The 22,753-nt window shown below is 42.2% G+C and overlaps 3 protein-coding genes and 1 long non-coding RNA gene across 4 annotated transcripts; 2 read left to right on the top strand and 2 right to left on the bottom strand.

Annotated features, from left to right (window-relative positions):
* Window positions 1-1,881: 1,881 nt before the first annotated feature.
* On the bottom strand, window positions 1,882-8,502 carry LOC134198590 (uncharacterized). Its single transcript, XR_009972866.1, has 3 exons — window positions 8,439-8,502; window positions 8,086-8,353; window positions 1,882-2,849 (listed from the first exon to the last, which is right to left on the bottom strand). It is a non-coding gene; the product is annotated as an uncharacterized LOC134198590 (long non-coding RNA).
* A 71-nt stretch (window positions 8,503-8,573) lies between these two features.
* On the top strand, window positions 8,574-10,651 carry LOC134176619 (uncharacterized). The gene is made up of 2 exons (XM_062643286.1): window positions 8,574-8,737; window positions 9,963-10,651. Exons 1-2 carry the CDS (start codon window positions 8,584-8,586, stop codon window positions 10,502-10,504), a joined length of 696 nt encoding a protein of 231 aa, XP_062499270.1. The 5' UTR covers window positions 8,574-8,583; the 3' UTR covers window positions 10,505-10,651.
* A 1,305-nt stretch (window positions 10,652-11,956) lies between these two features.
* Window positions 11,957-16,465, bottom strand: LOC134176283 (uncharacterized). The gene is made up of 3 exons (XM_062642959.1): window positions 15,487-16,465; window positions 12,785-14,869; window positions 11,957-12,709 (listed from the first exon to the last, which is right to left on the bottom strand). Exons 1-3 carry the CDS (start codon window positions 16,463-16,465, stop codon window positions 12,030-12,032), a joined length of 3,744 nt encoding a protein of 1,247 aa, XP_062498943.1. The 3' UTR covers window positions 11,957-12,029.
* Window positions 16,466-17,444: 979 nt separating this feature from the next.
* Window positions 17,445-21,866, top strand: LOC134176119 (uncharacterized). The gene is made up of 3 exons (XM_062642798.1): window positions 17,445-17,629; window positions 19,907-19,984; window positions 21,161-21,866. Exons 1-3 carry the CDS (start codon window positions 17,455-17,457, stop codon window positions 21,724-21,726), a joined length of 819 nt encoding a protein of 272 aa, XP_062498782.1. The 5' UTR covers window positions 17,445-17,454; the 3' UTR covers window positions 21,727-21,866.
* Window positions 21,867-22,753: the final 887 nt, after the last annotated feature.

The raw sequence follows: 22,753 nt of genomic DNA, 5'->3' as shown, positions 1-22,753 counted from the left end.
GATGTCCAAAATTGGGGGGGGGGGGCAGCGCTAGGATTATCGCCACGCTGGAAGAGCAAGGCTTCTTATCGTGCCCCGCGTTCGAGAGTGCTAATCATTCAACTAAACTGGCCTCGTGTGTGTGTGTGTGTGTGTGTGTGTGTGTGTGTGTGTGTGCGTGCGTGCGTGCGCGCGCGCGTGTGTATCACAATACACAGAGAAGCAACATTGGTAGATACAGAGGGATGAGTTGTCATATTCATGATAATGTATTTAATTGGGTTACACTAAAGGCATACGCTGGTCAGTAATATCAGCAAATTGCAACACTAAGTCCTCGACGTTGGCTTCTAGATCTGCTGTCAAGTTCCTTAACTCATTTTGTAACAGTTCCATTTCAGTAGAATGCGGAGTTAGCTACTACGCAGTAACATATCACTAGACATTGTCAATTGTCTAGACGGCTACGCCTACTAATATTGGGGGGGGGGCATGGCCCACCTAGGCCTCTATTGAGCGACGCCTCTGGTTGGTACGTGTGCCACATTGATGACTCCATTGATGTAGGTCGTAAAATGTGAATATATAAAATGCTGAAGTTGTGGGAAACCAGTCGGCAACCAGGCGAGTCAAAGGCGCAGCAATGCTCAGCTAACTCTATATACGTACATGCAATTGTTACCTCTAGCAAGTGCGGATATAGGAGATCAGACTATAGGAGTGTCCACTGTACGTGTAGACGTGTAGCAAGTTTTTTAGAGTAGTAGCAGTAAGCTCCCTTGTAAAGTAGCAACGTTTCAGCGAGACCGAATCTATTGGTCATGCAATCTCTAAGGGTCTCTACGGTCTTGATCACAGTAAATAATCATGCTGTAGTGTAATTTGCATAAAGATGTGTGTGTGTGTGTGTGTGTGTGTGTGTGTGTGTGTGTGTGTGTGTGTGTGTGTGTGTGTGTGTGTGTGTGTGTGTGTGTGTGTGTGTGTGTGTGATATGTGTACGTGCGTGCTTAATAAATTAAGCGCGAGAGTCGACTGTAGAAGCATGAAAGTAACCCCAAAGTAGAGGACTACCGATGTACTGTCTATGTATAGGAGATGCCAGGCTTGAAGAGATGTTGTAGAGCATGTAGCTATACTCGTAAACGCTACTATATATAGGCTATCATGCAGACGAAGTCTTATCGAAGAACAAGAAAAATAACTAAGACAACAAATAGTAGTGTGGTTTTACTCGAGAACCTAAGCTAATCTTGTGTAATCGTTGTGTTGTTGTAAGATAAACATGCTATAGATTGGGCGTACTCTATATACGTAATACCTAGACACAAAGTATCTCAGTTTAGTTATTATAGAAGAATTATAATTAGCGTTCTGTCAGAGAGTAGTAGACCAAATAACTATTTTACTATTTTATTATTGAAATTGAAATATATTGTAGGGTGCACTTTTTGCAAATGCAAATGTCGCTGTTTCATTCCCTACGATATTGCCAAAATTGATAAATAAAGTTAATTAAGAGTGGTCTTGCACGCGAGGGTGGACTAGACCAGAGCAGCTCTGGACTATATCAGTCTACCAAACAACCATACAATTTATGTTCGAACAGGTCCCGTATACACATTCAGTAGACCCGGATAGCAAGACGAGGTAGAGATTCAACCACGCACACGTATTCCTATTACGGCAGAGCTTTGCCCTACATTGTAGCTGCAGTCGAACAGAAGCCCTCACTATCTGACCGGCAAATGGGACCCCAGAGCCCCGGTTGTTGTGACTACCCTGCAAACTCAAGAAGGGGACATATACGCGAGATGTCCTTACAGATGTATCGCAACGCGTAAGTGCAAATACGACGTACCAACTGCTTGCAGAGATACCAATCACACATGTACAGTACAAATATGGATGTCCACGGTAAGGCATAGTAGACTGTCATTTACTGTGCTAGAATATTTTTAATACAGTATACGCAAAACTGCTATTGCAACAAACTAGTACAATACGCCGTTGCAATTACGGCATGCAGATGGCCAAGTGAGTCTAGAGATATTGGTCTGACACAGACGTCGACTTAGCAATTAGGCTACGTACCAGGGAGCACCTAATGAGAACAGAAAGAGGCACTGCACTTCTTGACCAGTGTGACTCCACCTACATACACACAGAGAGATCTGAAGACACTGCCAATAGGGATGAGCCAAATTACCTTTTCAGACGTTTTGAACTATAATTTCCATCTTACTACACATTAGACTTGTAAAGTTATTTACAATTAGGTAAACTACTACATGGGTAGTAATACATAATTGAAACAACCAAAGTGCCATGTATATCGAGTACATTATATATTATCCAGAGAATTTATAACACACAACAGCAAAGCAGTTTCACCAATACCTTCATAGTCCTCAGTCCTCTTCATCGTCACTGACATCAGAAATGTCTGCCTGAAGTTCTCTCTGGCCCGTGTCCCCATAGGAGGGAAAATGTTTGGGCAGACGAAGGGTTTGCCCACGTAGGCTTACTGCAGTTTCTGACAGTCCATCATCCCATTCCAAATCTAAATCAGTGTCTGAGCTGTTGCTATCTGTATCATCAGCATGGGCATGAACCTGAAGTGGTAGTGATGCACAAGCATCGATGTCAGAGGGTGTGCGTACTGAATCGAATGAAATGACAGCAACATCAGACCAGCCTAACTGCAAGTCATCCTCTCTACAGTTTCTTTGCATTGAGGGAACACGCCATATCTGTTGTGAGGATTTCTACAGTTGCCTCTGCATCTGCATCTAGTGGTACAAGTCCTACATTGCTGAAAACAACTTCTGCATCCTCCTCTGCTGCCACTGCAACCTGTCTGACAGGTGCATCTGTAGGAAACATTTATTAAAATACAAAATACTCTGATCATGCCTGGTATCCCACAAAACAGAAATAGAGCCACCTTCATCTATCAACCAGCCAGAGCCAGTATACGAAAGGAAGGATGAGGTCTCCTCTCGACTCTCATATACCAACCGGATGGCATACTCTGCACGCAGTACATGCTGGTGCAATGCAGGCAAGGATGGGATTATTTGGCTTCATGATTCTGACCTCCACTACTATCATCTCAATAAATCAATCCACTGCCGGACTGTTGATACGGTCATGTTCTCTGATACAGCATATCCTAACCACTGCAAAACTAGTGCAAGCTCATGAGGGATAGGAGCATCTTTGAGAGCCAGAGCTAAGCTGTATGTAGACTGACTGGAAAAGACAGACTTGTGCTTGTCATAGTACAAACACATTATAAACTTAATACACGCAGGCAATGACAAGGAACAGAATTCGAAATAGCCATCTTCCCTCATTTCAAATAGGACCAACTCTTGGTCAGAACAAATAAAAGAAATATTGTTCAAAAACTGTTTTACAGCAGCATGATGTGACATTCCAAAAAATGAGCTGACATAGTCAGTATCACAGTGTACACCGCGAGAAGATATGCAGCAGGGTGTGACAGACTTTACAAATTAGGGTGAGATTTCATAACACTTGATATTCCACTTATGGTAACAAATTCTGAATTTGGTCTCAGCTCAACATATACCAACTTGTCAGAAAAATATCCCAGCTCATCTAATGCCAGTCCACCCATCCAGATGACCGTATCATGAGCAAACACTATTACTGCAGAAAAGGGGCTCTTACAAGTGTGATACCATACACCTTGATCCCCTTCCCCTTTCTGGTTTTTGGGTAATGTCTCACACCTATCCCCAGGTGACAGCAACAATGGTTGCTCAAAAGACAGAGAGTCAATCAAAACAGACTGTCCAACATGAAGCTCTTCCGTAGCTAACTGCATGAATGTCTCAGCAGCAAACTCTATCAGGCCTGCTTTGAAATCTGGTGTTGCCAAGGCACAGGCATACTCTTTGCCAAGAGGCATTTCTCAGGCGGTGATGGAAACTGATAAGATGACTTGCTTTCGACACCAACTTTCTTTTGTCTCACTGATTGAAGTAATTGCCTAGGGGAGGCAGAAATTCTGGTTTGTCGATGACAATAGTAACCCTACCAGCCCCTCGCAAAATCCCATTTTCACAACAATTTGACGCCACATGTATTGACAAAATTTTAGCAGAGATACCCCTTGAGATGGAGGGGGCTGATGAAGAACCCGAAGGAAGTCAATAACAAAGTCAAATGCAGTTTGATTGGCTGTCAAAAGAGAGCATGTAGTAGCAAAGATTGGTGCCAAAACAGGATCCCTGACAAACGCTAGTCTGATTGAACTTTTGGGTCGTTGGCGAATTTCACCCTTGCCCGTTGCTATTGAGAGTGGTAATGGACAGGTCTGGGCAAGGGCAACTCCACTACAAATTACATGTGCATATGCATTTTCCAGCAAACGAGTAGCTTTTTGCACTTAGCTTTTTCTCTTGAAATCAATGTACGGGTGGTAAACGTCCGGAGTTTTTGTCTACTGCGTTTTTCTGGAACTTCTGTAGGAGGACATAAAGCATATTGCCTTACATAAGAAACCAACCGTCTCCTACCAGCATTTCTTATGTCTAGCAGGTCACTCCTAGTTGGCTTGTCAAGTGACTTGGGACAATGGGCAAACACATTATGCAACTCAACAGCATCAAGACATTTCAAATCAAGTGATTCTTCAACCAAATTTGTCACAATAGATGGTAAGTGAGTGTCGTGCACTATTTTTGACTTCTGAGTTTTGCCAACATCAGAGCAAAAACTAGACACCACATTTTCCAGATAGGCTAGGAAAATGCTAAGTTCAACTACCTGAAAGTGGGAAGGTCTAGACACAACTTGCTTTATGCCACAATTGATTTCAGTCTCATGCAATTTATCTAGCGCTTGATTATGAAATGGTACACCTAATTTTGACGCTGTCCAGTGTCCTTGCTCGAATTGCTGGATGATGGCAGTAGGATATGTCAGTACATCACTGAGTGTTTGCACAGCCAAGACCTCATATTTATCACGGGCATATGTAAAGAGCAGGCCACAGAACTGCTTTATGCAGGCATTGCGAAGGACCCAGTTCCCTGATCTAATTGCCATATAGTAGGCAAAGTAGACCATTAGGAAGTGAAGTAAATTACACCAGAACTGGCTAACTTCATTTTTTCCTTTGCACAATTCCTTCACACAGATCTCAAATTTTCCCCAGTCCTGGAGATCTTCAGAAATGTCAAAAAGGCCCGTATCGTAACAATGTTTTAAAATTGCTCTCATTAGGGCTTCTAGTAATGCTATGAGAATTCGATGTATATCCTTCCACTTTGAGACCTCCTTCTTCATGCCACAATTTGCTGCTATATCGTGAAACTCTCCATCCCATAACACACTTTTCAGAACTTCTGACACCGTTTTGATAAAATGCCAATCACCAGGTGCAGGAAAAAGCCATTCAAAAGTGTCAAAATCTTTACGTTTTAGATTCTTCATGATAGCATAGAGCTGCTGGTCCCCCCAACGACAACATAACATGGAAAGCCTTCTTGACCTATGCAAAGATCTTTCTTCAGTTCAATAAGGTATGATGCAACATCTTCTGGTCTACCTGAGTATGCCTCTCTAACTGTTGCATATTTGATCACATCAGACTCAACTGGTGTGAATGACTCTAACCTAGTCCATAAGACCTGGAGAAGTGACTGGGAGCACTCTGATGGTTTGCAAAACAAACGATCTGCGGAACCAATGACAGAAAGCATGGTTGATGCAAACTTACAATAATGTGCTCGTTCAGACTTGGTCAAGTCTAAGAAATCTAATTCTTGCAAGCTTTCAGGCTGTCGAGATACCTCACAGCTAGCTAATGGGCAAGCAGTTGGACAGGGTTCTGCAGGTGGGGAATGATGTGAAACTTGGCCTGTCAGGAGATGCAGCATTCGCTTTTGGTATCCACCACTAAAAATCTTCTTTGCAAAAGTCATCTTGAATTCCAAGTTGTCAACAGTCTCTCTCCAAAACTGCATCACATCTAACTCATTAATCAACTTTCGTTCAACAGCCCAATGCTTGCCATGATTTCTGATGTGCTGGATGGATGGCAGAATCCCAAACATACCCAAAATCTGAAAACCTCTGTCTCTAAGGCCATTAGCAAATGCAAACAATTCTAGCAGAGTTTGAAGAAAACAAGACCTTCTATCTAGCAAGTTGCAAAGTAATGCAATGACCATATGCAACTTCAATTGCTTTTTAACCTCAGTGGTGTTTGAAATTCCGGCACAACTTTCCAAAAATCGTTTTAACTCAGGATGAATAAACTGGTTTAAAGAATGACAAAGAGATTTGCCTTCATCTGGAAACAGCAAGCGATAATCGAACCTTCCTGAAACAGGTAGCATGCTGCACTGTTCCTTAATCAAATTACAAAAGTTCTGGGCTGTAAATGACGTTGACCTAGTCTCAATGATCTTTCTGTACATAGCTGCAGCACCCTTCGGATGAAAAATGTTTCGTCATATACCATGTAGCCATGTTTTCTAGCACCAACACGAATTCAATACTTATCTATGCTGTCCAGGTGTTTTTCAAAGTATCTTCGAAAGCACAAGACTTTCTTTTTCAAAGAGTGACTATCTAAGCAGGTATTGGCCTCTCTCATGGCATCTTCAAAGGAGGATATGATATCTTTGTACATTAAATAACCATCGATTTCAAGGGTATGGAGAGCTGACAAGGTGACTTTGGCCATAGTTTTGCCATTATCAAAATTTGAAAGAAGGTCCCCGGCAATATCTATTTGACGATCAGACAGGCATAAGGCAGCACAGTTTCCACATACACAGTCTCTGCTAGATAGCTGTGGAAATCCTTCAAACTGAGTAAAAAGAAGTGACACTACTTCTGCTCGTTCTCCCAACATCTTCCAATTTTTATCCCAATCACCTCAATCACATATTTTGCGCTGCTGACATCCTAGATAAGTTTTCATCATTTGGAAGTGTTCTTCACAAATGGGACTGTCTAAGTGCATGTCCTGCTCTAAGCCGAAAAACCTCTTCCAAACCAGTTGAGGGCACTGTGGAACATCTGAAACGCCAGACCAATTCTTCACTTCTCCGCAAGTACAAGTTTCACTACTCTGTTGGTGACACACAGCACAATCAATCAGCAAAGCAGGCTTTACAGAGGCAACTGTCTGGTCGCAAATCGAATGCTCTACTGCTTCCACGAGACAAGTAGGAAGAAAAAGAGGATGCATTACGCTCATTGCCAGGGTGTCGCATTTCAGTCCTACCGTGACGTTCTCTAGCTGCACCCACACCTCGCATGAACCACATACGTGCGTGTCTCCTACGGCTGACTTTCTACCTTTTTTTGCAGGAGGCGTAAATCCGCTCCCACTTTGCCCACTCATGATGGAACATCAACCGCACACTCAAGGTCAATGGCTGTATGTACGCGGTTAATTAACTAAGGAGAATACAAATCAAAGACGAGGGCTCGACAACCACGAATAGATACAAGGCTTTCTACCTCACTGCCTACAAAGGACTGCCAGAATGCAGAGACACTGTGAAGCAAGCAAATGTTACCAGTAAGCTACACGTAGAAAGAAGACCTGAAGCTTACCAATGTCAAAAGCCGGACCCAGTCTGATTCTTGATGCAACAACACTGAACAGATGCCGTGGGATACTCGCCGGCTTGAGGGAACGATTGCTCGCTAATTTGTGAAAGTAACTGCAGATATCTAAATGGCGCGAAGTAGCACCGCCCCGACACAACAAGTCACGCCCAAATCTGAGTCCCATCTGTCGTGAGTTCAGCTGATAGCGTTGATACGGCGGTAGTTTGCATGGTGCCAGCGAGACCTGACGGCTCAGGAAAGCACATGCGCGAATGAAGCAACTCTTCTACTCTGCGTTCATGCACATAAAGGGAGGAAAATCAGTTGGGCAAAATGTAGAGAACAAAAGAATGTCGCTTACTTTGACCGCTGACAACAAACTACGTAACATTAGCCGAAGAAAACTCATATCCAGCAAGCTCCAACGCAACCGATTCCTCATCGAAGTGCACGTGCGAACGACAGTCTTCCACATGCTTTACAACAAATGCCAATAACACTCACCTTGTACGATTACACCGCGAGTCAAAACGACCGGAAACCGCCATAATCATCGTCACTTTGACCTGGTCTTGCACCTCCAAACAAGAGAAGATTCCACCTTGACAAGAAGTTATGAAGAAAGCAATAGTGCAGGCACATCTAAGAACCAAGTAGGTTGGATTCGCTCCGCTCTCTAGGTTGGGCGAAATACAAATAGTCGAAGCTACCGGCCGACGAACGTCATAATTGGCCGTTTTGCTCGTCTTCTTGCAGGCGTATCTAGATCTCTCTAAGATTGGAAGGCACGCAAAAAAACAGAGAATAGATCAGTTGTCAACGATGCGTTGTAAGATGTGCTGAGCTCTAAGACTTACTAGACTGTGAGCCGATGATTCGATGTCGTCATACAAGCTAGCGATACGCCCTACAGACGGTCAGATTATCCGGGACATATCGCGAACTTTAGACTGATATAGTCAGAGCTATATATAGTTTGCACGCCACCCACAACCACGTGTCATGCGCATCAAACCAGCAGCTCTTCGTGCACTCATCTCAATCCGATCTTCTAGTATGTTGGCTTTTATGGTTTTTGCAATGATGCTTAGTTTGTTCAATGGATGCTGGGGATCCTCAGAGAGCACAGAAACTTGCGACTTCACCTCGTTTTCACGTAAGTACATTCTAGGACACCAGGATTCGGAGCGACTCCAATAGCGCCCCAACCCGGCCGTCTCGTCTATCTAATGTCACTGGCTGCCTATAGCTAGTGGCAACACCGCGTCAACGGTGGTGAAGCCGTACAGTAAGATAATCCGGGGTAACTCCGATCATGTAGTTTCCTGGCTGTAGCTATACCCTAGCGACTGACTTTGACGGTACGCTGCTGGCAGCCGCGGACATATGCGTCGATCGCTCGACTTCGGCATTTCCTGTCTCGCGACCAAAGATGTTCTCGACTACTATCTACCAAACAGAGAAATAAGTCATCTAGGTGTCTAGCTAGAAGTGTGTAGCCTAACTCACTTAGCTAATCACGTGTCAGTGGTGCATGCGCGATGACTACACTTCTGACAATCTATATTACATAGCGTACTTGTACGTGGAGCATGCACGTTGGTTTTGGCGCGATTAGAGTTGAAATTAACATACGCGTGGGACTAAAAGTGTCAGCTAGATAGCAAGCAGGACACTGGTGTCAGGTATGGAATTATTCGGGAGAGGGAATTAATCAGGTGGGGAAAATTATTCGGGGAAATACTGTATGTCCAAGATTTTCTGGCAATCACAAGCATGAATTACTATGTTTTGGTAAAAAACATTTTCAAAACCTTTCGCGGATAGCATTGGCGGTTCATCCCACCGATAAGTCTATCCCATGTACGACAGTGGCATATCAATTGCGGCTAGACTACGTACGACAAACTAATCGGAAATATTGGTCGGTGATTAAACCATTTAGGGCGTGGCACATTCCTAAGCGTGCCTGCTATAGTCGACCTGGTTACCATCCACACATTCCCACACATAGTCGCAAATAAGAAATCGCTGAATTACGCCAGATATTTTGTACATAACTCGCTTAGCCACGTGACGTTGACAAAGTCCCGTTTGTTGAGGCTCATAGTTGAACGAGTTTGAAAACTAATTCACGCATGTATAAAGTCGAATTAATTTTGCGTACGTACAATCCCCATCTCCACAGATGACTAAATCCGCCTATTTGGTAAAACAAACTTTCATTATACTCAAAAGCGGTCAAAATGCGCTACTACACTCGGACAGACGATGCAATGCTAGATGAAGTGCAAACAAACTTTATTATATAAGAAAACGGTTTTGTTAACCATTTTGCATAATTATGTCTAGCCTAACATGTTCATTCTCTTGTATTTTAGTTATAGATATATACAATAAAATAGCTCAAGCAAAAGTTATTCCTGACTTCGAGGGCAATCGTAAGAAAGCCTACTTTGTGGGAGACGATCGTGAAAATCCTACCATCGGAATTGGTTTCAACCTTGGCCGTCCCGGTGCAAGAAAGGATTTTGAAACCGTACTAACTGACCGTGATTTTGATGCTGTAAAAAATGGAAGGGAAGAGCTAACGGAAGAAGAAATACTCGCACTCTATTTTTTCGACATTAAAAAGCACACTGATCGGGCAAGAGGCAAAATTCAACAATTTGACACATTTCCTGTCTACGTTCAAACCGCATTGGTAAACGCATTCTTTAGAGCAGATATTGGCCCCAAAACTATTGCTCTAATCAACAACGAAAGATGGGACGATGTAGCTAGCGAATACCTAAACCACAAAGAATATCAAGAGGCAGACGAAAGGGGCCGTCCCGGAGTTAAGAAAAGAATGAATTTTAATGCAGATGAATTCAGGAAATACGCCGAGGAACTAAAGAAAAAGAAAAACCAAAAGAAATAAGAAGGAAAAAGTAGCGCTTGAACAGTCAGCACAGTTTAAATCCTGTGGGTAATTTCTTGAGACTCTTTTGCACTTTCAATTTGGTTGTAATTGTTTAAGACAAATTATGTGTTGTTTGTTGAGCTGTTCAGAACGCTTAGATGAATTAAGGAGCATAGCAAACAACGTGCACGGTGTGTGAGTAACTCGGCAAACAGAAATTGTCGTTCGATCGTCGGAGTACCATAAATTAATTTAATTTAAGGTAGACTTGTCGAAAGACCGACCTACAAATAATTATTGTTTACTGTAAGAGATTACAGCCTTACTATGGCGTTATTGCCAGGACTAGAGTGTAGTTGTTACGACTGTCTGACAGGAGAGCTCGGTCATCATACAAAAATGCTGTTATAGGCCAAGTTATAGAAAACTGCTATTCTTTGAAAACTGGGGTTCTGACAAACCTAATACTTCACTTTTTATTATAACTTATAAATTATATGTATTGGTTGCATTAAACGTTCTTTAGTGTTTCACATGAAATCACCAGTTAAACCAAAACCCAATACGTTGTAGAACATCTTAAATTTAATGCCATAAATAAATTAATTAATGGCTCTGATTGGATTATAATATTTAATTGCTCTTTTTCTATACATACATTTATTTAAATATTATTGCATGGTTGTGTTTATTAGAAAGCTAATTTAAGTCAAATGTATATATATACATATATATATTTTGACGTTGTCATTCCCAGGAATGACTAGTCTCAGCATGGAAACGAACTGCTCTCCGGCAGATATTGTGAACCCGCCTTTACGGAAGCTACGACGCGACGCCTCTTATATCATAGAGTATCCCTGCAAAGGCTATGCTGCGATTGTGGACAGAAATTATACAGTTATTGAGTGAGCTCCTGAAGCGGGTACAGTGTCCCAATGACCCATCTAAATCCCCACTGAAATTTAGCTGGGTGGTAATCCTGCCTTATCTGCTGTGTTTGAACGCCTCAAAGCTGTGTATGCCTACCAATAAATTGCAGAAACAATAAACGTAATAATATTATTGTGATGATACAAAAATTTAAAATAATAATAAATGTAGTAGGTGTGGTTTGTAGTTGGCGGTCCAGAGTAAGTAGAACTACACGTATTATAAATAACTTAGCAACACTATAAGGCAGTAGATTACAGTATACACCTAGACTCTGTGTACACAACAAGCAGTACGTGCCAGTACAACAAATACAAATTACATAGCTGCAACTCCTAGAGACCCCAACATTTCCTACCTGAGCAAGATGGTAGATCGAGAGACAGTTTACCAGGTTGATCATCTGAATATCCACCCATTGTGCTGTCCTTAACATACCTAGCTCGGGACTTTGGCAATTATGACGCAGAGGGAGGGTCTGGCTACGCGAGACTAGCATATCTAGCGCGCGCTACAATATCATCCAAACTTGTTCACAACTTCAAGTTTATTATATGACAACTCGTTAATTGATAACAAGACTATAATAAATATAATAAATAAAATACAGTCAGTGTTGGGTATCACTTTCCAATGCCCTGCTCACTATTCCTCCCACTTTAGCTTTATCACAAGCAGACAACAACTTCTCAACGGTAGAATGTCTGTTTTCATTTCTCCAAGCAAACAGAACTCTACGCAGCTTGTCTTTCAGGTGTAGAGAGGTTGCATGGTCACATTCAGTAATCACTTCATGAGAAACTCCAAGGTATACAGCAATTTCATGCCAACGTTCTAAACCAACTTCGGCTACTTTCTCTATGATGAGTGGAGTGACCATCTCAGAGTCAGCTGCACTTGTCTCACCACGTGCAGCTGTCTCTTTAGGTTTTTCTAATCCAGATGCTGCATCCGGTGACATCACATCACTCAAATGCCGTTGTGGCTCAGATGGAATGTCAGCAACAAGTAGAGCATCATACAATTCACATACCTTTAATTCATTGTTTCTTGATTTTTGCCACTCACTTAGTATACGAGTTGCTGCTGCTTGAGAAAACCTGGAGTCCGAATCAGTTTCACGCATCTCCAACACTGTAGAATGATCAGTACCAATAATACTTGTTAGTTTAGGCCACCACTTTCCTATATCTGCTGCTATATTTTCAAGCTTCCTACGACTCACTAAAGTGCCACTTGCTGGTGAAACAACTTGAGACAGAGGAATACCTTTCTGTACGCTTGGACTCACTAAATAAATACAAAAACACAAATAAAACACATGCTATGTTTTACTAAGAGACAGTATTTGTATTAGCTGTTTACCTTCTTTTATTTCTTCCACGTGTTCTAACATCTCTCTACTGTAACTTCCAGCTATAGTTTCTACAGCAAATGGTCCCCACTTCACATTTGGAATAATATTGTTAGATTGATTGACAAGAGAACTTTCGCTTCTAGTAGAACTCTCACTGCAGATGGATCGACCAAAAAGAGCCCCAGGAAAAGACTGAAGTAGATCCTCCACATCTGAAACGCAACGCAGAAGGACATGCCACAATCTGCCAACACTGTGACGTGACTTGACTACTCTTCCACTGAGACATAGAAAGCCACGTGCAGTATTGTTGCTGCAATTGAAAAGTAAAGTCACCGCACTATAACACATTAGCAGTCCACTGCTCCAATGACGAATATAATTTGGATGATGATGATGACAACGAGCAGAAAATCGTTCAAATAGACCCAACGGACAATTATGTGCAAATGAGTATTCGACCACAACTTGCAGCACTCCATCTGCTACATCTGCACACCAAAGTTGACTCACATCATCCGGTTTCTCGTTATTGAGTAACCATGGCAACAACATGCCAACATTATGTTGTTTTAGCTTGCAAATTAGTTCTTTGCAACTGTCTGTCTCATCTGCTTGCTGACTTTCTCCTCTCATTTGATTATATGAATCTGATATCGTGCTGATGGTGTCGGTAGACATGGACACAGTTGACGTAATTGCGTGTCTACCAAGAGTGTCGGACAGTTCCTGAACTACCACATCTGATGAGCCAATGAGATAAGCGAAGTCAAGAGCAAGAAATAGCTTAATAAACACGTCCACATGACGATCTGCAGTAAGGTGAAACTCACTCCACAACGCTAGCAGCATAGACACCCTCGCAATGCCGTTACCAACAAGATCACGCTTCAAATCCTTGAATTGGTTGGGATCTATGTCTGCCTTAATGAAACGACTGTCATATTCCAGAAGATGATGATCATGTCTGAAAACAGCCTTCAGCACATTGACCACAAATGGCAGAAAAGGAAATAAAACTTGTGATAAAGTCTTGTGATACGAATAATAAAGAATGCTTCCAACCTGATTCAGGTAGATCAGTAACTTACGACACCATTCTTCTGTCAGTCCGTGCTCTGCACACACTTGCATTGCATAAGAGACATCTGTAATGGGGACAGATGTGTGAGGTTGTGGTATAACCAACTTGTCCTCTACGATCACCCATGACGACGGCAACTCTGTGTGCAGTGAAGGCAGTAGACTTTCATCTAAACACAATTCTCTTAAACGATACTTTAGACCGACAACTCCCTCATGTGTGGCTGCACTAGTCACTATTATTCTTTCTTCAACAGTTATTCGCTGGGATTCAAAAAACTGAAGACGTTCCGGTATGTATTTGATTCCACAAGAATCACTGGCTGCAATGGTTGCCTCCATTCGCTTGATTTGATCTCGTCTGATCTCTAGGAATTGATCTAGACAAGTGCGTAGATGTTCATTCCACTTTGTAGTCATCTCTTTTCTTGACATGTCAAACATCAGATCGACTTTACTGACCACAACAGCAACGTGAGCTCTGCTGTTTCTCTCATACAAAATTTGCAGAAAATCTCCAATATTGGAACGAAAACATTGTGCAGTGAATTGATACCGGCTGCCGTCAACGACAATCAATGCCAACGAATTATCGCTGACCACCAGCTGGTTGGTTAGCATGTACGCTTTATGACCACCGCAGTCCAGCATTTTGCATTCTATTCTATCATCCAATTTCATAACTTTTTCTTCCAATCCTATAGTTCTCTCATCGGGTTCTGCCAGAAATGGGTTACCACTCTCTAGTGCTTTAACGAGGCTTGTTTTTCCTGCCATTGTGATTCCCATCACTAGTATCTTTAGTCTGCCACGTCGTACTCCACCCAGGCTTTCCAGCTCATGCAAATATAGTCTCATAAAATCGATGCCTAGTTGACACACTTCAATGGGTGGAGACACTAGTGGACATCCATCCACCCATAATTTCTCCAGTTTAGGACTAAAGACAAATTTTTTGGGAAGATGAGTGACTGGAGTTAGTGACAAGGAAACTTCCTGAATGTTGACTTCTACAAATAAAAGTAATAATAATGTGTGTGTGTGTGTGTGTGTGTGTGTGTGTGTGTGTGTGTGTGTGTGTGTGTGTGTGTGTGTGTGTGAAAATAGATCAAGATTAGGTAAATTATGTTAAACAACTGACAAAATCTTAGTCAATAATAAAATTAGTTAACATCAAGCAAAACTACTAGCCAATCTACTGTCCGCTAACCAACTTAATTTCTCGATAATCACGTTTCACTACAAGAGTGCAAGACACTAAATAAAATCTAACATGAACAACAACTGTCTCCTTACTAGAGACAAATAACAAGAAATAAATAACATATTTCATTACCGATCATCTTCATACACACATGCTTGCCACATCACTTGACATTGTACAATGACACCAAGCCTATTGCTAAGGACACCGTGCATACGTTGCAAGAAAGACAAGACACATTGACAACCTACTAAAGCTTACACACATTGAATACAAGTATAGTACATCATACTGTTCAGCAAAAACAGACTGGATATGACTGATAGAGATAAGCAATGTGTTTGTCAGTTGCAAAAAGAACGAAAATGTAATGCATGTTGTGTCTGTCTAGTTATGACACTCACAAATGATACTACTATTTACCTGTATTGGGGACACTTGATATACCACAACCCAATAGATCCAACTTCTCCACATCCAATTCATTCCACACATCATTAGGGAGACACAATAATCTCTCGTTCAAAGAAAGAAGCAGGTGATTAGAAATGTTAGGTACAAACTTCCACTGTATCTCTTCTAGACCACAGTCGCATAAGTACAAATGTTGTAAATGCTTCCACTGCAAACAGGAGAATTTGGGAAATACTCCTAGTTTGCTTCCTGCCATGTACAACTTCTCTAAATTGTGGAGGTTACTCATTTGTGATGGTAGCTGATGGATGTTACAATAACCCAAATCCAAGACTTTCAACTTGGGGAGACAATCTAGTGCAATTGTGTGGAGATTTCTGTTGTATGACAAATCCAGCTCTTCTAAATCATTCAAGGCTGTTGACTTTCGTATCGTTCCTGTGTTACAGCATTCGAAAGACTGCAGATCGTTGTCTGATAAATTCAATTTGCGCAGTTTCACATTGTTGCAGATCACAGACAAAGTCACTTGTGTCAAACCACATTTCACCATTTCCACTTCCACAAGAGTACTGGGCAGTTGACATGACATTAGCTCATCAAACAGCAATGGGAATGCAGAGTTACCCCACACAGAAAAAACCTTAAGACATGGAAGATCACAAACAACAGTAGGAACCTCATGCAGACCTGCGCCAGATGACGGTATGAACGAGCAACCATTCTCCAAGTACTCATACTCACTTGTAGTCAAAGTTATCTCTTCTAGTTCCCTCAGTTTGGCAATACTTTTGGGTAAAGAGTGTATGTTGTCTATATTAAGTCCCAATACCTGCAGGTTCCCCATTTCACAAACTTCTTCGGGAAATCGAGACAAGATTGCACAGAGCAGGTCAAACTTCAGTTTGTTGTCTTCGTTGACGTTCGCTGTAAACTCCGTCAACCCACCGTTACGCGAATCGATGGCTTCAACTCGTACCAGCGCCATTCGTAATACCACGTGACTGTTTAAGGCAACGCCTAGCGAAGGCATTTCGGTCACGTGATGAACGTCCACTGTACAATGTACAGTGTACCTACAGTGTACACTCCTAAGCGTATTAATTAGTGTGAGCCTTGACGTTTACACCAGGGGCGTAGCGTGACCTCTAGAAATGGGGGTTGCTACGCTTCACGATGCTACGCCTACGCCCACTTTTGTATAAACACACGCCCACTGTTTACTGATACGGCAGTACCAGATCAAGACTGGAAAAGGGTGGTGTATATACCATATACAGCTTTGGTCCTCACACGTATCTATAATCTAAAATTTTAATTTCATGACCACGCCTATAAATGATGGAGGCCCATGCCACGCAATGGCCTTTGGCCTGGTTTTTCCAGACCTGTGTAGCGCCAATTAATTTCGGCGCTATGTACATACACAAATCTGAAAAACCGAGGTTAACCACGCCTACCCCGTCCAGTTCTCTAGTTTGGTAATACCAGAATTGGCAAGGCAGCAGTAGATCTACTTCTCCTCTCTATCTTGTGCTTATTGCGTATACATAGACATACTTCAATTAACCATTGGTAGAAAACTGAAACTGGCTGCAACAATGACTGCAGGTTATAACGCACGTTACACGAACAAGAATCGGATTGCATTTTGCTAGTGCAAAATAGGCCAATGCGTATTGAATGCGGTTTGATGCGCTTCAAATGTAAAATGCCTTTAAATGCAACTATTAATGAATTAAGGTGCAATTTCTACAATAATTTTAATAATTTATACAAAATTTAATTTAATTTATATAAAAATGTTTAAAATAAATTATATTATTAAGTTTAATTAAAATTTGCATACGAGTGTAAGTTTTGGATAATTTTCAAATGCGAATGGCACTGTTTTCCTATGATATACTATACGACATTGGACAAGAACGTGGGGTGTTGCACGCGAAGGTAGACAGACTCCACCCACCAGCAGGTGTCATGCGCCACAGACAAGCTACTTTACACTTTACGTTGCGGCCGTCTCTGCCAGCCAGTATGTTGACTCTCATCGTTTTATCAATGATGCTCCTTGCTGAGCCACGTGTGGTCAGAGGAGAGAGTGACTGCGATCAGGATCAGTCTTCTGACAGTATGGAAACGACCGACCCACCAGGTTGGTAAAGTAAGTGAGCGCGGATTCCTTGCACTAGATGTTCTTCAGGAGTTTCTTTCGTTCGGAATGCCTTCCCAATTGTTGTATGCATGGAAGTTTAACCACAATCTAAAACAATGGCCAATTATCTCCTTGTCAGCTAGTACCTGCACGGCACACGTTGACATGAACGTTGTATGTGCTAGAGCCCACACATTTGTCTTGCAAGCAATTCACTTCTTCGTTTATTAGGTTTCTGTGGTACTTCTGTGGACCACTAAATGTCACACGGTTTTTGACGACGAATAGCAAAAGGTTTTGTAGCTTGACACTGCCTAGATGATTTACACATCACTCTAGTATACCAGATGGACATCTGCATGTATAGCAACATGAGTGCACTCTATAGATGCAATGGAACTTCTGAGGTGGACACAACGTGTATCCTCGACCGTCTAGATAGACCTTACTTCAGTTTCTACGGGCCTTCCACGCGATTCTAAAAGAAAGCTTAATTAATTAAGCCAAGAGAGTCGAGTCTACACGATTAACATGCATACAACTTGTATTGTGCGAATTGGTGAGAGTGCCAATATGTTTAGCACTCATTTCTTCTCACTAGAACCCACTCTGCATGAATGTTGTTTATCTCGTCTTTGACGTATACATGCGGTCTAGACTCGAATTATCTTTAGTATTGCATTTTGGCAACGTTCAACGTTGTTATAGGCATTGGTGACCTTGTTTGTAGAGTGATATCAGTTTGGTAATTGACACACTTAGCCAACGGCCTTGTACATGTGTAAAGCACCTGTGACTACACTGACGCATGCACGCGCGCACACAAACAGACAGACAGACAGACAACCGGACAGACAGACAGACAGACAACCGGACAGACAGACAACCGGACAGACAGACAGACAGACAGACAGACAGACAGACAAACGCGCGCACACACGCACACACACAAACACACAGACAGACAGACAGACAGACAGACAGACAGACAGACGCGCACACACACGCACACACACACGCACAGACAGACAGACAGACAGACAGACAGACAGACAGACAGACTGACTGACTGACACACGCACGCACGCACGCACGCACGCACGCACGCACGCACGCACGCACGCACGCACGCACGCATGCACGCACACACACATAATACACACACACACACACACACACACACACACACACACACACACACACACACACACACACACACACACACACACACACACACACACACACACACACACAAGAAAACAGATCAATTGACCCCGTGAGCTCTGCAATAACATCAACTACGCAACTGAAATGTCTATTAATTTTAGTAGAACATACAACAAAACGTAGCAAATGCTAATACGTAGTTGACACGTTTGAAGGAGAAACTATTAGCGCATCCACGAGAACACTCTCTTTCCTGATACCGCATCTAGTCTCCTCCAAATTGGTTCTCTCCACACAGAGGCGTAGCGTGGCATGCGCTAGACCGGGCTACAGCCCCATCATTTTAAGCGTGGTCATAAAAATTGTGGACTGTAAATACGTGAGTACCAAAGCTGTATATACCCCACCATTCTCTCCAGTCTGGATCTGTCACCGATTCTACCATATCAGTCAATTAGAAGTCAATAGAAATGTACATCACCCTAAGAACTGGCTTGTCCATGAGAGTGAGCATGTCCCGTAGCATGGTGAAGTTTACCTCCCCCATTTCTAGAGATCTGGGTCAGTGGGCTTAAATCTTTCCGCTACAGAATTAACAAACATTTGCAGTCCCAGACAGTTCTCTGGGTCATTTTTGCTTTTGCCATTTCAACCAGCATGCTGTAGTCTATCTGGTCAATTGATCACCAATGATGGGCGGCGAAACCAGGGGTGTGAAGAGAGACAAACGCCCTCCAATATCGGGTTTGGGGGAGCATCGCCCCTCTAATAGTAAAAATGATCGAAGAAAATAGTTTGGAAAATTGTTGCTTGCAAGTAAAACAATATTGGATGATGTTAATAAATTGAAGTTGACTCACTTGATACACATTGCCGTGATCATTTGTGTCAATGCTGCTCTGGCTACTTCCGTCACAGATTAGTCAATGACAAAACCAACCATTTGGTTAGATTCAAAATGGCGGCAGTCTGATACAAAATTTTCGCCCTCTGAGGCTTCAATCCAAAGAAACTTCCACCACCCCTGCCCCTAACTTTACAAAGATAAGCGTTGGATTCTGTTGTTGTCATTTATATTCTAATTGGCATAACATTTGTACACAACAACAGAAGAGATTGATCCTTCCACTATGTTGCCGGATGGACCAGATGAACCTATTACCAGCAGTGTTAACGACGAGTTTTCTGGTAAGTAGTGGTACTAAATTTTAAATAAATTGGTATCTAAATCTGCAAGTTATAGACACTTGTAGTACTGCTTGTATAAATGACAGCACTATACGTTTGAATGCGTGCAAATTTGCCACTCAAGTCAATAAGTATTAGGCTCGAGTGTCCAGCCGGTCACTCCCCCGCGGCGGAGAAAGACCGGCTGGAGACATTCGCCACTTAAAGGAAACCGCTGCCTCTCTATCCTCCAATCAGGATTTTACACGTTTGGTTAGTACGCACGTGTATTTACGATAACTGCTGATAGCAATGCCCATCACTATTGGCTCTCTACTAATGCTTTGTAACTGAGTAGTCAATTGCTTTTACCGTCTGATATCACATTTCGTTTGCATGTGAGCTACACCTGCATGTCGTCTTCTCTCTGTCTTCCTTTTCGTACTTGGAGGAATAGGCAGCGCATGCAAAACAACTTCTAGTCCCTCACGGTGTCGTACGTTGCATGTATTGAACGAGTAGACCATCTACAAAGCGTGATATTTGCACTCAACGCAGGGCGACGAGCAGAGCTATGATTTGCGTACATTGCGGTCGACCTTTGGTTGGCCTCTGTGGTAAACTTTGAGTCTAGACATCTTAGAACGAGAGACAGACAACGAGAAGAGCTGGAAAGAGTCGACATGTTTGGATGGCACGTGTCGAGTATACAGGTACTTGCGTCAGAGCGAAATTACATTAGCAAAGAGCCAATAGCGACGTGCATCCCTATCGAGGATGCACAAACATTGAACGGCACTCTGATTGAAGGAAAGAGAGTCGGCGGTTTGTTTGAGTGGGGAATGTCTCCAGCCGGTCTTTCTCCGCCGCGGGGGGAGATGACCGGCTGGACACTCGAGCCTAATAAGTATAGACTATTTAGCAATTCTGTAAGAATTGTTTGGTTTACGTGAGAGATGTTTGCTAAAATGCGAACTGCTGCATTCTTATAATAGGTATCTTTGTGTCTAAAATAATCTATTTATAATAATCTATTCTATAAAAATTAATCAAAATTTTTTTGTATACAAATTTATTTGTAATTATAAATAAATTTTGTAATTAGTAATAAAATTACTAATTTCTATTTATCCATTTAGTTATTAATAAAACTTATAAATAGTTTATTAAATAATGTATTATAATAATCTATTTTAGATACCGAAAAGGAGGCTGCAGACATTATTGCTCGATTCGAAGGCTACAGTACAAAAGTCTACTACTTGACAAAAGATCGGACCGATCCCACTATTGGTCGCGGTTTCAACTTCGCCCGTAATACTGCAAAGAAAGATTTCAAAGAAGTCCTTCCTGAACGCGACTTTGACTCTGTTAAAGATGGAAAAGAGGATTTGACAAAGAACGAAATCGACAAACTCTTTGCTCACGACATCAATGCAAATACTGTTTGGGTACGGAATCAAGTGATTGGTCAAAAGCTATTCAATTCCTTTCCTATCGAAGTTCAAGCAGCTATAGTAAACGGATTCTACAGAGGAGACATTCGTAAAGGCGATAAAACGGTTGAATTGATCAAGAACGAAAAATGGGATTGCGTACCTACGGAGTACTTAGATCATGAAGGATACAGAAAAGCCACGAAAAAAAACATTACTGGGATTGTGAATAGGATGGACTATAATGCTGCTGTGTTCAAGAAATACGCCATGGAACTAAAGAAGGAACAGAAGAAAGAGAGGAAAGAGAAAGAAGGAAATGAATGACGGTTAGCATGCTGCTGCACGACGCGTGCTTTCTGTTGGAGACGGTTTCGTGCAGTCTAACAATTCCATGCAACAAACGATTGTGCATGATAGAATATGAATTGAGCAGTTCAGTTGACTCACGTAAAGAGTATCGCAAAGTACGAGAACAGTGCGGTGTGTGTATGTGTGTGGTGTCTGTGTGAGTTGTGTGTGTGTGTGTGTGTGTGTGTGTGTGTGTGTGTGTGTGTGTGTGTGTGTGTGTGTGTGTGTGTGTGTGTGTGTGTGTGTGTGTGTGTGTGTGTGTCTAATTAGAGCAGCCTTCAGACAAAGAAGACAACGTCACGAAGGAGAGTAAGAAGATAAATACCTGTAGCTAAAGTACAATAACCGCCTCAGTGTCTAAAAGCATATACTGCCTTTGCGCGGTAAGCAAAGTTGCTATCGCAGTGAAAGAAAACATCTGTTGCATTCGCACGAGTAGCTTTGCTAACACAGTCGTTTAAGCATGATTATGCTTTATGTCCCGACTGCGTGGCATTAAAGTACACTCCGTCGTCTCGTGCCAGCGCTCCCGTAAACTTGATTGCATAGCTATATACGCAATCAAGTTCAAAGGTTGAGTTGAATTACAGGAAAGCTGGATTCCGGAGCGTACAGTCACCGTTACAAATAAAAAATCGTCTAGGGGAGCGATTTGCAATCTCGTTGTTAAAGCAGAGTTGCATGGGGTCGCGCGCAAACCAACTCGTCATCTTTGATCAGGTTGAAGGCACCATGCAAATACGTTTTTGTAGAAAAAAAGTTTGAAGATCGATGCTATCGCTAGATATAGAGACTGCATAAAGTGTCAGAGTCTGAATCAACCTTGAGCGGTGAAAGGACTTGCCAGCAGTAGTTAGGGTCTTAGAATCTATTACAACCAGAATTGTACAGGCTCCTGTCAAACTCGAAAATTATATAGAGTTTGCCACTGTGGCGGGCCGTGGGCTCCCTTCCGTCTAGGCCCTGTGGTACGTATACGTTTAGAGCATTCCATTTGGTACTT

The sequence above is a fragment of the Corticium candelabrum genome, chromosome 2 (genome assembly GCF_963422355.1).
Source record: "Corticium candelabrum chromosome 2, ooCorCand1.1, whole genome shotgun sequence".
Lineage (NCBI taxonomy): Eukaryota > Metazoa > Porifera > Homoscleromorpha > Homosclerophorida > Plakinidae > Corticium > Corticium candelabrum.
The sequence above is the reverse complement of the archived record's forward strand: the minus strand, read 5'-3'. Positions and strand labels throughout refer to the sequence as shown.